The 15,188-nt window shown below is 44.0% G+C and overlaps 1 protein-coding gene across 1 annotated transcript in view; it reads left to right on the top strand.

The window, feature by feature from the left end:
• The window catches only part of DNAH12 (dynein axonemal heavy chain 12), a 125,083-nt gene that overhangs the window by 52,736 nt on the left and 57,159 nt on the right, over window positions 1-15,188 (top strand). Inside the window, exons 32-39 of the mRNA XM_040995053.1 lie at window positions 704-787; window positions 1,232-1,420; window positions 3,819-3,938; window positions 5,119-5,307; window positions 6,254-6,405; window positions 8,177-8,315; window positions 9,727-9,893; window positions 14,281-14,536. Of these exons, the coding sequence (XP_040850987.1) occupies window positions 704-787; window positions 1,232-1,420; window positions 3,819-3,938; window positions 5,119-5,307; window positions 6,254-6,405; window positions 8,177-8,315; window positions 9,727-9,893; window positions 14,281-14,536 (1,296 nt within the window). The remainder of the gene's footprint in view (window positions 1-703; window positions 788-1,231; window positions 1,421-3,818; window positions 3,939-5,118; window positions 5,308-6,253; window positions 6,406-8,176; window positions 8,316-9,726; window positions 9,894-14,280; window positions 14,537-15,188) is intronic.

Raw genomic sequence — 15,188 nt, 5'->3', positions numbered from 1 at the left:
CTAGCCCAGCCCCAACCCTTGAGGGCATTTTAAGAGGGAACCAGCTCTCCGTCCTTGTCTCTGTTTCTGCTCTCCCCACCAGCACTTTCTCTGCCTCTGAAATAAATGAAAACTTGGAATGTTGTAGGCCAGCACTGTCACATAGAACTTTCTACAGTTTTGGGAATCTCAATTCTGTCTGATGAAATGAGCACTCATCAGCCACCTATGGCCCTGGAATATTTTGAAGTGTGACTGAGCACAATCTGAAGAACAATTTTGAATTTTGTTGAATGTTATCGCATTGACACTAACATAAATCACCACAAATGGCTAGTGGCTGCCGTATTGGGTGACCCAGCTCTATACCATTCATTTTTTTTATCCAGAAATATTAAAAAGGGCCTCATTGTTAACATACAGACAGACAGAAGCAACATTGGGATGACAAGAAGTAAAGATGAACTACTGAAAGACAAATGTAGGCAAAGAATTGAAAGGATTAGTAATGGAAAGGGAAACACCTGTTTGGAAAAGACTGATGCAGAAAATATCAGCTTATCTAGAAATGACTGATGGAGCTAGACCTAGAATTCAAGGTTTTCTGTTTCAAGTCAAATACTTATTCCTTTATCTCATAGGAGATGCTTTCTGTTAGGATGCATTTTTTATCTAATTTGGAAATATTTTTCAAATAACTCTCTGAAAAAATAATTGCCTTTAGCTTTGCCTCATGAGTGGAGAAATAATTCAGATGTCCCCTCAAATGAGCCTCATCTTTGAAACCATGGACCTTTCCCAGGCCTCAGTAAGTTCATCGATTTATTTATTCACTTTTTGTGATTAGTTTCACCGTGCTTGCTTAGGAAAGATGCGCAGCATGCCAGCGACTCGGGTCCTCTGAGAGCAGGGAGGGGCGAGCATGCAAGAAGGGGCTGGACCATGGCAGGTGGGGATGCCTGATGGGGTTTTGCAGAAGGTGGAAGACTTCTCTAGGGTGGCTGTTTGGGCCTTTCCAGGTTTTGAGATGATGGTGTCTAAAGACCCAGAACCATGACCTTTCTGGGAAACTGAGTTGAATGAAAGTAGTTTTCCATATGAGGACCGTCTGGTGGAGATGTGACTGTCGGGATGGACAGGAACCAGATCTGGAAGGGACTCCAAAGTCATGTCTAGAAGTAGCTGGTGATTTCCAGGAGCTGTTGCTACACAAAGCCACCTGAGAGAAAGACTCCCTGTCCCTCTCCTCCAGCCAGCCACCGTCAGCCGCTGTGGCATGATTTACCTGGAGCCCTCACAGCTCGGATGGGAGCCGCTCGTGTCTTCCTGGCTGAACTCCCTCAAGGGTCCGCTGCGGGAAGCTGAGCACCAAGCACTTCTGAGGGAACTTTTCGACTGGCTAATACCACCTGCTCTGAAGTTCCGAAAGAAACAGTGCAAGGTAACACTCGCGTTCTGACCCATTCAAGTTTTCGCAGTTTCCACTTAGCTTGAGGAAGTGCAGTCACAGCGGTGAGGGGAGGAGCTAACCTTACCTACTGAGTGGTTTTTATGTTGCTCAACGTACAGCTGAGTAACCTGGAGGTTGGGGAGTACTTCAGCTAAACTATCCGTATAAAACAGTGGTCTCGAAAGCTATCAAAATCCCAATGATTTTCCACTCTTGAAACTTACTTTAAATCCCTACCTTTACAAAGGCACATGTATACCTCGTGTTGCATGTAAAAGTTTCTCATATTGTGTTAATTTGCAGACACCCCAAAGTAGGTGGCCTCCATGGACAGAAGTATGTCCCACCAGAGTTCTGGAGGCTGAGGTTGGAGTTCAGTCATGGCACAAGCACCAGAAGTGGATCCCTCATGACTCTTGGCGAGTCCCGGCAGCCCTAAACAGTCCTTGGCTCCAGGCCCTTCATCCACCTCACACAGTCTTCTGCCCCGTGCAGCTCGCTTCTCTGTGTGGTGCTGAGAAGGGTCCAGGGTTTGGAACTGACCACCTATCACATCCTCCAGAATGGATCCCATTGAAATCCATAACTTAATTAAACCTTCAAATACGTTATACTCATAACTTCCTAGATGAGGCATGGTCATGTCTTCTGAGGATCACCATTCAGTCACTGTAACACACACACACACACACACACACACACACACACACACACACACACACACACACACACACATACACACACACACACACACACCTGTATTACTTCCACAGGAATAAATGCATTGATATAGTCCCTTCTGTCTGTGACTTCTGTCATATCATTGCACTGAATATTTTTGCCTATTAAATGTTAAAGTCACTCCTTTGTGAGGATCAAAAGAGTTAAAAGATTTAGCAGATTACTCGTCCTAAACTATTATCTCAGGGAGTGGAAAACATATGCTGCCTTAAAAACAAAAATTCTAACGGATGAAGATTCTGTGCAGTGCCTTTCTTGAGAAAACACCCGGAGTCCTTGTACGGTTTCCAGTGTTGAAGCTGTGATACTAGAAGTCGTAGGTAATACAAGCAAGGCGCCATCTTTGTAGGTAATTAGTTTGTCTTTTCCTGATTCATTCTGGTAGCTTCTGTATCCAGTCAGTCCGCAAGAGCAGCTGACTTCCTCTCCTTGTCTGCGTTGGTGCCCATCCCCTCCTCTCTGTTTCCGTTTCTCAGCCATCTTCTCACAGCCCACCTCCCGCTGTTCGGACCGTCATCATTTCCCACCTGTCAGCCCACTGGCCACTCTGGGGAGTCACTCTGGCCCCCTCTGTGCTTACAGCGAGGTCCCTGACACAGCTCGTAACACCTTTCAGGATGATCCTGTCGTCTGCTTCTCAACCCTTGCTCTTTTAAAAAATTTTTTTAAAATCTACTTATTTGAGAGAGAAAGCGAGATCTTGAATCTACTGATGTGCTCCTCAAATGGCTGCTGCAGCCGGGATCTAGGCTGAACCCAGGCAGGAACTCCATCCTGGTCTCTTGTAGGGAAGTGTCTTCTGCTGCTTTCCCAGACACAACGGTGAGGAGCTGGACCAGAAGCAGAGCGGCCGGGACTCACACTAGTGCACTGTTATAGGATGCCAACATCAGCAGCAGCTTAGTGCACTGTGCCACAACAGTCCCTCAAATCTTACTCTTTACCCATCCCTCTTTCACATGCTCCAGAACACCCTCAGCCACGTGTGCTCACGTCCGCATTTCCTTGTGTTTTATACCAGATCCTGCCATAAGCAGCCTTGCCACCTTCCCACCTTGCTAACTACTGACTTCCCTCCCAATTCAGCTCAGTGTCACTTCCTCCAAGAAGTCTTCCTTGGCATTTCCTTGGGGTTGAGTTAGACTTAGCCCAGGTACTCGGGAAAGTTCCTTCTATCCATATGGCGATTTTTACCACATTTTGTTATTAATTTAATTTTAATATTACTACTTTTTGGTGATTGTATCTGTCAATTAGGTATAGAGATAGCATGCTTTTCATAAGTGTTTCTTGACTAAATTAATACTGAGTGGCTGTAAGAGGCCTCATTTCTGCTATCCTTAAAACACTGTTTAATCTCTTACCACAACAAGTTTTCATTTGGCAGAGAATTTAGAATCTTGTAATTACCTGTGCCAAACTCAGATATTTGAGAAAGGTCTTTGTCACACCTACCATTTAAATTTTTAACTTTAAAGGCTATGAAAACCATATATGCTATTGCCAGGTTGAAAAACATTCGATCGTTGATTGGAGTGTGTTTATCATATGTATTTCAAATGGATTTTTCTTTGACTCTCCAGCTGGGCTGCCAGCCCGGCAGGCTTAGCACTTCTTAGAGCTGTGTCTTCTTGTTCGCCCTCTGCAGGAGCTGATACCCACAAGCAACAGCAATGCGGTTGTGTCCCTCACACGCCTCTTCGAATCCCTGCTCTGTGATCTGGTGGAAAATGAGCCATCAAGCAAGCACATCCGGGTCTGGATCATGGTAGGTTGCACACTCAAGCTGGTTCATAGTTCTAGAGTAAAGATGCGTCTCACCAATCATGTTGGCATCGAAGAAGCAGAGCTGTTTGGGGGGTAATCACACACAGATGAGCAGGAGACGCTCTTCCTTGGCGTTCTGGTGCTAAGAAGCGTTTTACTGAGAGCTCAATATATCAGAAGGAGCCACTGCAGTTACTTATGAGGACACGACTTAATATTAAGCCAAGTTTAGTCCTAGGTGCCTGAGTTTCCATCTGGGTCTTCCATATGGATGACAGGGGTCCAACTACTTGGGCCGTCTGCTTTGTCGGGAATGTTAGCACAAAGCTGGATGAGAAGTGGGGCAGCTGGAACTCAAACCAGCACTCAGATGAGATGCTGGTGTTACTGGGCATGACTTAAGCCACTGCGCCACAATGTCAGCCCCAAGTGACACTCTCTGTAATGACTGTATGTTTCTCAATGTGTCTAGCATAATCTAATTATGCTGAACCCCTGTGGAAAGGAGCTTTGTGTTGCTTCTGATCCTTGCTTATTACAAATAGTGCTGTGGGGAGTTTCTTATATGTCTTTCATTTTTACAGGGGAGAATGTAGCTACAATAAATTTCTAAAAGGCAAATTCTTATACCAGTTGATACACACATTTAATAATTTTCATAGATGTTTCCAGAGGATGGATGGATGGTTTGATTGATTTTAGTTGAAAAGTCCCAAAAAGAGACACAGATCTTCTGTCCGTTGGATCACTGCCCAGAGGGCTGTAACAGCCAGAGCTGGGTCATTCTGGAGCCGGGAGATAGGAGTATCTTGCAAATCACCCACGTGGATTCAGGGACCCAAGGAATTGAGCCATCTTTTGCTTCCTTTTCTAGGACACTTAGCAGGGAGCTGGATCAGAAGTGGGGTAGCCAGGGCCCGAACTCGCACCCATATGGGATGTCGGCACTGTAGGCTGAGGATTAGCTTGCTCATTATCAGCCCCTCAGAGGAACGATCTCTTACATGGCTTAGCCGTGCTCCATTCGTATCTCTATATGTATCTGTGTATGGATGGATGTGCACACATATACCTGTTGCAAGCAGGTTGAATAGGCTCTAATGTTAAATTTTAGGTTTTTTTTTCAGAACTTTTTTGAAAATCATTTGTATAAATCTTTAAAATATTTCTTTCACCCATAGGCTTGCTTTATATTCTCTTTGATCTGGTCTCTTGGAGGAAGTTGTGATACAGATGGTCGCCTTGCTTTTGACACTTTCATACGCACAACCATAATGGGGAAAGACGACGAAATACTGGTGCCAGCCGCCGTGGGTAAATGGGAATGCCCATTCGAGGAAAAAGGCCTGGTCTATGACTACACGTACGAGGTAAGATCTGAAGTGCTTGCTAGGGTGAAATGCAGAACACAGCGCCTTGGGTCAGCAGCCAGAGCGCCTGTGGGTCCCTGCCACGGACCTTCTGGCTCCTGGGGTGACCTTTTCAGTCCTTTTTTCTTTAATTCTCCCACAACTTCTGGACAGTATAGACAAATGTGCTCTAATATTCGAAGTGTCATTTTTACATGTGTTTTTTTTCCACTTCATAAGAGTCCCCAAAGGTTCTTGGAAATAGTACTTATCAGTGTCTTTAAAAAAAAAAAGATTTATGCATTTTTGAAATGGAGACAGAAGGAGACAGGGCAGAAGAGGAGAAGGAGAGAGAAGCCTTCTATTGCTGGTTTCCTCCGCAGGTGACTGCAGCTGCTGGGGCTGGCCCAGGCTGAAGCCGGAGCCTGGAGTTCTGCCTGCCTCTTCTCCGTAGGTGGCGAGGACTCAGTCCATCTTCAGCTTTCTCGGGTGCATTAGCAGGGAGACAGATAATCTCAAGAAGATCATGCACTATTACACCACTGAATAACGGTGGAATGGGGCTGGCACCATGGCGTAGTAGGCTAATCCTCTTCCCGTATGTGTACCAGTATCCCGTATGTGTACCAGTTCAATTCCCAGCTGCTCCACTTCCAGTCTGGGTACCTACTAATATGCCTAGTAAAGCAGTGGAAGATGACCCAAATCCTAGGTCCCTGCAACCACCTGGGAGACCTAAAAGAGGCTCCTGGCTTCAGCTTGGTCAAGTCCTAGCTGTTGTTGACATTTGGGGAGTGAACAAGCAAATAGAGGACCTTTCTCTCTACCTCCTCTCTCTATAAAGCTGCCTTTCTAATAAAAATAAAATTTTTTTAAATAGAAGTTATTTTTATAACTAAAAAGTTATAATTATTTTAAACCAAATATGTGATGATTATAATATTTTAAATCTTCTATTCTCTTGTAGTTTAAAAGCCGAGGCCGCTGGCTCCATTGGAATGAGTTAATTAAAAGCACTAATTTGGAAGATAAACGTATAAAAATTCAAGACATCATAGTCCCCACAATGGACACAATTAGATACACTTTTCTAATGGATTTGAGCGTTACCTATGCAAAGTAAGAAACTTTCTATAAACATAAACTTTAAATAATGGTGTCACTTTAATAGGATTATAGTCATTTGAGGTGAGTATTGAGGGCATTTTCCAGATGACTGAGCCCTGGGGACTGATTTAGAGGTCCTAAGTGACCGCTGGTGACACTGGCGAAACCGGAATCCAGAGTGCTCATTGTCTACTCCAAAGCCCTTGTCATCACGCTTGATAATCTTTATGTTTCCAAAGCCAGAGTTATAAAACACTAGGCACACTAAACAGACAAATTTGCATAATATTCATAAGCATTGTGTTTTAGGGGATTACATATTTTTCTTCCAGTATGAGGCAAAGTGTCTTTCATTCAATGGGAAGCAAGTGGTAGGGACAAAATGTCTCCTGGATATTTTGAAAACACTTCAAAAAATGGATCATGTGTTGCCATTGAAAGAGAGAAGTATTAATGATGAATTTCTGCTTCACAGGAATCGTTACAAAATAGCGTTTTTCCTTTTGTGTTTGTGTGTGTGTGTGGCATATACATGTATGCATGTAGGTGTATATGTGTGTATGTATAATGGAAAAAAAGAATCAGAGTTTGCTTCTAGGCGAACATTTTCAGATGGTAATGAGACTGGCGCATTATTACCAGTCACAGGCACATGTAACTGTCAGCTTTACAAGTCACTGTCATTCTGCCCCTTTGAAACAGAAATGACCAAGAAGCAAACCTTGTCTTAGGCTTTGACACAACCACGGAACCCAAACTATCCCAACCTGCTGGTCATCACCGAGTTCTATCTCGTTGCCAGCCCATGGCTGAATCCCACACTAGAAAGCACAAACACATCACTTTGGTTTTTAAAAAAAAAAAATTTTTATTTTTATTGGAAAGGCAGATTTACAGAGAAAAGGGGAGACAGAAAGATCTTCCATCTGCTGGTTCACGCTCTCAGTGGCCCCAAGTGGCCAAAGCTGAGCTGATCCAAAGCCAAGAGCCAGGAGCTTATTCCAAATCTCCAATACAGGTACAGGGTCCCAATACTTTGGGCCACACTCTGCTGCTTTTCCAGGCGACAAGTAGGGAGCTGGGTGGGAAGTGGAGCAACCAGGACATGAACTGGTGCCCATATGGGCTCCTGGTACTTGCAAGGCGAGGACTTAACCACTAGGCTATTGTGCTGGGCCCAATAATCACTTCTATGAGGAGAAAACTTAGTTTAAAAAAAAAAAAGACTTATTTTCATTGGAAAGGCAGATTTACATGGAGAACAGAGAAAAATCTTCCTTTGTGGTTCACTCCCTGAATGGATGTGATGGCTAGAACTGAGCCAATCCAAAGCCAGGGGAACCTCCTCTGGGTTTCCCATGCAAGAGCAGGGTCCCATGGTCTTAAGCCATCCTCCACTGCCCTCCCAGGCCACGTACAGGAAGTTGAATGGGCAGTGGAACAACTGGGACATGAACCAGTGCCCACATAGGATATTGGCACTTGCAGAGAATTAACCAATTGAGACATCAAACTGGCCCCCAAAATGTTGTGTTTTCAAAAGTTACGTATACTATTACTTGTTTTATGAATGGTATTTTTAATTGAGCAACATTGATCTATAAGTCCCTGCAACAACAGGCAAAAATACACACCAGTTTTCCTTTTGCCAATCTTTCATGAACAACAATTACAGGTAAAAATGAGTTACTAGTTGAAGATTGTTGTTGAAGTGTTCAGCTAGCTCCAGCTTCGTGTGACATTTTGCCATTCTGAATGCTGTGTTCATTTTGCTTCCATAAAGGCCAATGCTCTTTGTGGGCCCGACGGGTACAGGAAAATCCGTGTACGTGAAGGATAAGCTGATGAACCACTTGGAGAAGGACCGGTACTTTCCTTTTTACATTAATTTCTCTGCACGGACCAGCGCCAATCAGGTTCAGGTTAGTTCAAAACCAGAAACAAGCATCTCTAGTTTTGAACTCTGTGTGCATGTGTGTGTGGCAACTGGACATCTGTGAATTGAAGCCCTAAAAGTGGGGAGTTACAAGCTACTTTGTAAGTCATCTTTGAACGAAAACCCTTAAGAGAAGATTGGGTTATTGAAAGGAAACACACACCCACTTGCCAGCAAGGTTGGATTGGGGGCAGGGATGCTGAGGTCCTTGTATTGTTCTTTTTAGACGCCCCCCTCCTTCCGGGGCACTTGCTGCTCCCTGGACTGTTAGTGTGTGGTACGTCCTGCCCTTCCCACCCACAATGCGAGATCAATGCACTTGGTCAAACTCTCCTAATTGCCCCTTTAGCCTCTGTTCCTAGATTTATGTCTGTTCCGACCCCCTCCTGTCTGTCATTTTAAGCCTATACAATTCCCTTAGCTCCAGATTGGTACAAATTTAGAGCTATTTTGGTGTGGAGCTTTATTTTAATGATAATGGTAACTTCACTGCTCATTTGTTCGCAAAGGACAGATGAGTTTTTAAAATATTTTTTAAAAAAATATTGTCAGTAGGGGCTGGCACAGAGACATAGTATGCTAACCTTCCACTCGCAGCACTGGCATTCATATGGGTGTGGGTTTGAATCCCCAGCTGCTCCACTTCGGATGCAGCTCCCTGCCCATGACCCACGAAAGCAGTGGGGAGTGGGGAGTGGGGAGCAGGTCCCTGGGCTCCTGTACCCGTGTGGGGACCTGGAGGAAGCTCCTAGCTTTGGACTAGCCCAGCTCTGGCCATTGCCACTACTTGGAGACTGAACCAGTGGGTGGGAGATATTTGTCCTTCCCTTTCTCTCTGCAACTCTTTCAAATGAAACAAATGTGTTTTTAAAAAATAACAGACCACAGACTGTCCATATCTGTGTTACCTATACCTAGTTGGTAAAGACTGTTCAGGTAAGTATTAATAGATGCTTTGGGGTAGCTGCTGAGGAAAATAATAGGAATATACATGTGTGCATTAAAAATACATGTGTATGCATTAGAAGTACATGTATATATAACAATTCTGATCGTTCTTTGATCTCCCAAAATAGGGGTAAATAGGAAAATAATAGGAATATACATGTGTGCATTAAAAATACATGTGTATGCATTAGAAGTACATGTATATATAACAATTCTGATCGTTCTTTGATCTCCCAAAATAGGGGTAAATAATGCTATTTAGCATTATTTCCTTTCTATGTCAAATACAAATTTTATGTTAATCATTGATAAATAAGTGGCAACTGTTACTAATAGAAACCCCATGAATTCTAGCAATACACACATTCTTGTTGAAAATCATTTAACATAAGCAATGATGATAAATTTCTCAATAATCGGCATATAACCCACTCTTGTGAAAATTTTAGAACATTATCATGGCTCGATTGGATAAAAGACGCAAAGGAGTTTTTGGACCACCTATGGGGAAGAAGTGCATCATTTTTATAGATGATATGAATATGCCTGCGTTGGAGAAATATGGAGCTCAACCTCCTATTGAGTTACTACGACAGTTTTTTGACTGTGGAAATTGGTAAAGATCTAGTTTGTCTGATTTTTAAATATGTTATTTTCATTTAATTTGGAAGAGAACAGGACAGAGCTTTTCCATTTGCTAGTTCACCCCCAAATGTCTGTAACAGCTGGAGTCAGAATGAAGCCAGGGGCCAGGAGTCTCCCATGTGCTAAAGGAGACCCAAGTGCTTGAGCCATGCTTGAGCCACCACCTGCTGCCTCCCAGACACTAGAAGGAAGCTGGGTTGGAGGGTGGGTCTGTTGGAACTTAAACCTACATGCTCTGCCATGGGAGGTCGGCATGCCAAACAAGGGTGTGGCTATTGCGTCAAACCCCTGTCCCTTCACTAGTGTTCTAAGAACACTAAGAAGTTATACTGAAGTCATTTTATACTTTGGTGTTCATTTGTTCCAGTTTGTGGATCTCTTTGTCTTGATGGTGTGATGTTATATGTTAAGAATCTTTTCTGATCATCTCAGCGCACAGCATCTGGAGATGGAATCCCCTGGGGTTTGTTGTCGTTTGTTCCTGTTTGTCTGAGCTTCCTGCACAGGATGGCTCTCCTGCAGATGTATCTGACACGTACTTGGGGAAAATTCTCAGTCACTATTATTTCAAGTATTTCTTCTGTTCCTTTCTCAGCTCCTGGCACTCACAATCCTCTATAAACTCAGGAAACTTTTATGCCTTTTGCAGTATAATATAACATGTCCCCTGGTCCTCAGACAGCCTGTCCAAGTTTCATCAATCTGTTTAGTTCTTCAAGTTTCTTTTAACGCATCTTCTGGCTCACGGCTGCTTTCCTTAGCCAGGTCCAGCCTTTCTTTGTAAGCCCATAAGCATTCTTCATTAATGTTACAGCATCTGTCTCTTCTAGCATCTCTGGTTTGTTCTTAGGGTTTATGTCTCTCTGCTTGACACTGGTCTCTGTTCTTACATGGCTATCTACTTGGTCGCTAGAGTCCTTATCTTTTTCATCAGTGGCTTCAAATTCCCACTCTGATAGTCCCACCATCCCTGTCATGTCTGATTCTGATGTCTGCTGTGTCTCTTCAAACTGCGTTCCTTGCTTTTTGGTATGCCTTGCGATTTTTTTACTTGCTAGTCTGATGTGATGTGCCACATAAGAGGAACTCCTGGAAATAGACTTGTAGTAATGTAGGTAGTTGGACAAGGAAGGCATTCTATAGTCCTGTTGTGGTCACTCTTTTGCGAGCTCACACTGTCAACTTCACAGGAGTTTCTCTGTTTGCTTGTTTGTTTGTTTCTCCCCCTGGTAGATGGGACAGGATGCTTTAGGCGATGTGAAGGTGGTAGGTATTTCCTTTGTGCCACATGGAAAGCTAGGCGGCTGAGGCTGAGCTTCACCCTCCCTTCAGGTCAGTTGGATTTTGAGACTACACCAGCCTGGGGAGCTGCAGCCAGCTCCTTTCTCCCGAGGGTAGGCTTGGCTGAGAACCTGCTGTGTTGGCATATTTAAATAGTTCCTCCTCGTCAGGGGAGTTTCCCCTGGAATTTACTGAGAACTTTGTCCAGCTCCTGGAGGTCAGTATAGCAAAATTTTAGCAGATGATCGGGACTCCCTGGAGATTTTAGCTCTCAGATTTGTTTGCCTGGAGTTCCCAGTAGTTACCTACCACAAGTGGGGTTTTCCATCCTGCTACTGGTCCCTATTGTGGTCTCTGCCAGCGAGTGTCTGTTGGCTAAGCCGTGGTCCATGTTGACAAGCTGGCTCTAATACCCAGGGCAGTGATTTGGCCGTTTAACTCCCCTGTGTCGGCGGGATGGAGTGGTGACTTCCAGGGTGGTCGGTGCAGGCAGGGTCTGGAAACAGCAGTTCCATCCATAACTGTGTATGACATTTGTTCCTCTGAATGTATTAGGCAACTGGGATGAGAATGGTGTTACTTAATGCAGTACATTGTTTGCTTTCCATCTATTATCTTCAGTTACTGAAAGTAATTTACCTGTTACATCGTCCTGCATACCATTCCCCCAGGGCTGACACTGTGTGGATGTTCTCCAACCCAGGCGACCATAATTAGCAGTTTCTACAATATTGAGTTCGCGATGTTTTCTTTGACTGTTTGGGATCCCAGTTCTTTGTGATGACTTGCGATTTTTTAGAAAACCCTTCCATTCTTCCACATCAACTTTGTGATAATATTGCCTCCAATATTTTTTTAATTATATATTTTGGTTAGGGTTAATGATTGTTCATTTCCTCCTCTTGAATGTAGTTTCCCCAATAAGGCCATGATTTTTTTTTTTATCTGAGGGCAAGGATAGACTAATTTTGAAGCTACTTGATATTTTTTGCTCATTTATTAAACAACAAAAAAAAGCTAGAGAGAGTAAGTGGAAAGAGAGAAACAGAGAGCTTCCGTCTACCTGCTGGTTTGCTTCGCACATGGCCAGAATGGGGCCAGCACTGGGCTGGACCAAAGTCAGGAGCTTTATGTGGATCTCCTGTGTGGATGGCAGAGGCGCAAGCATCCAGGCCATCTTCCACTGTTTCCCATGTGCATTAGCAGGGAACTGATTGGAAGTGGAGCAGCTGGGACTTGAATGGCACCCATATGGGATGCTACATTAATGATGGCAGTGTGACCCACTATATCCAACACTGGCTCCAATATTTCAAAGAGGCATTTATTTAGTCAGAGACAGTTACAAAGATACACCCAAAAAAAGGAGAAATAGTGAGAGAAAAAGAGATCATCCACCCACTGGTTCTCTCCCCAAATGGCCACTTCAGCTGGGCCTGGGCCAGGCCTATGACAGGAGCCAGGAAGTCCATCTGGTGTCTGTCTTGTACGTTCAGGGGCCCAGGTAGTTGAACCATCTTCTGTTGCCTTCTTAGGCATATTAGCAACAAACTGAACTGGAAGCACAGTTACCAGAACTTGAAACCAGCACCCCAGTGAGGGCTGCTGGCATTACAGGCAGCAGCTTGACCCACTGTGCCATAATGCTGGCCTGCTGCTCACTGATGTTCTAGACATACATTTTCAGCAGTACTTAAAGGTCCATGGAATCCTCCAAGAAACCCCTGGCAGGTTAGCTGTGTGTCCCCAAGTCCTTAATGCTTTCTTCTATGTAAGTTTTAAAAAGGTTTGTTCTTTATTTTTTGTTTGAAAGGCAAAGTTATAAAGAGAGAGAAGGAGAGATAGACAGATCTTCCATCCTCTATTTCACTCCCCAAATGGCCACAATAGCCAGAGCTGCTGGGCTGTCTCAAATCCGGAAGTTAGGAACTGCTTTAGCGTCTCCTGCACAGGTGTAATGGCCCACACACTTGGATCACCCTCTGCTGCTTTCCCAGACACGTTAGCAGGGAACAGAATTAAAAGTAGAACAGCCAGGACTGCAGCTGGTATCCATATGGGATACCAATGCTGCAGACAGAGGTTTAATCTACTCAGCTTACGTTGTATGTAATAGTTTTGAATTGTTTCCACTTAAATATTTTATTCTGAAAATCCACTTCTAACAGTGCATATTGGTCTATTTCATACATTTTATTGGCTTCTAATATTACTTGGACTTTGTGTAGATTTTGCCAGTTTCCTCAGCCAGATTGCCTTGGTTGTTATCAGGATTATTGTCAAACACCAAATCATATTTTCATTCTTCCTAGTGTGCTTGTAGTGTAAGGATTGACCTATATATATTTCTCCCTCAACCTCCTTATTTTGTTCAAGACTTTTAATATTAAAGGAGGTAACCGTCTATTGAAAATAGCCACCATTTTACCTGTGACCTTCTAAGCAAACTGTAACATTAAGGTTACATTTTTGAAGCATTATTATTCCCTCATGGCTCTCTTTCCATATGACAGAGTATCCAGATACTGTGTAGACTTTGCAGATATGCTGTGGAGACAAGGTTTGAGAGGAGAGAATCAGAGCCCTGCTGTAGCTACAAGGGCTATGTTATTCATGGTTCAAACTGGGACAGTGCTGGAAGTAGAGGGGTGGGGAGGTTGGGGGACACTGTTATAGTGACTCCAGGACAAAAGGCACAAATCAGAGTTGCTCTAGCTAAGAAGGGCCACGCATGCAGTGTACTTACTACCAGCCCCAAGTAACTGTAGACACACTGATCTGTGCTTTTGGGGTTTCGGAAGTAAAAGGACACATGCAGAATCCAGTGGGAGGAAGAGTGGAGGAAGACAGGCAAGTGCAGAGAGACGTGAGAGACACAGGAGCTGAGCAACAGCGTTAGCCACGCCAAGGAGAGAGAGGATGCTCGTCTTCAGAAAATCCTCTGCCGTTCAGAACACTTATCTGAAACTGTTCCTTTTAGAAAAGCTGAAATCAGATTCAGTCCCTGGGGTCACCTGTGCTGCAGTTCCTTCCATTGTCTGCACATTCCGGTGAACACTTCTGAATGTGCTTTGCAGGTACGACCTGAAGGACACGAGTAAAATCACACTGGTTGACATAGAGCTGATTGCCGCCATGGGCCCGCCAGGTGGTGGACGCAATCCCGTCACTCCCCGTTTTGTTCGACATTTCAACATCTGCACCATCAACGCTTTCAGCGATGAAACCATGGTCCGGATCTTCTCCACGATCATTGCGTTCTACCTCAGGACTCACGATTTTACACCAGAGTACTTCATCGTTGGAAACCAGATAGTCAGCGGGACTATGGAGGTGAGCGAGTGCTGTCACAGGCAATGGTCTAGGGTCACACATGTCTCCCATTTGGTCCTCACTTTGGCTTTTTGTTCCTGAAAAAAAAGAAAAGAAAAAAACTGTTTCTGAAGCTACTTGGGTCTTCATTAGCAGAGAAGGAGATCAGAAGACTGGAGGAGAACCTCAGTCTCTGGAGTTAGGTATCTATGTGACGGATGCTTCTCCCTATATGAATATGACCTTTCACAAATCATGTGGTCATTCATAGGCTTGATTAAATCACAAAAATATCTTTATTGGTGGGTGAAGGTAAAACCAGTTCTATTTTCTGGTTCTTAACCCCAAATGCCTGCCACATGGCCAAGACTGGGCCATGGAATTCTAGAAACTGCTAACTTGGCCCAAGTTTCCCACACAAATTGCAGGAACCCATTATCTGAACCACCACTGCTGCCTCCTGGGCTCTGTTAGCATGGAGCTGGAGCCGAAAGCTGAAATTGGACATTGATGTCATGTTTATCTTTAAAAAGGGAGAAAAAAGTTCAAGTAGCTTATGAACACATTACTTTTAGCCACACTGCATAAGTTTAGAAGTAGCAGTGGTAAAATAATGAGGAAATACAAGAGTAGGAACAGTAAAACAAGACAGCTGTTGGGGCCCGAAAGAGCT

This window comes from Ochotona curzoniae, unplaced genomic scaffold (genome assembly GCF_017591425.1).
Source record: "Ochotona curzoniae isolate NIBS_2020 unplaced genomic scaffold, NIBS_Ocur_1.0 contig_908, whole genome shotgun sequence".
Taxonomy (NCBI): domain Eukaryota; kingdom Metazoa; phylum Chordata; class Mammalia; order Lagomorpha; family Ochotonidae; genus Ochotona; species Ochotona curzoniae.
Note: the sequence above shows the minus strand (reverse complement) of the source record. Positions and strands in the feature narration are given on the sequence as shown.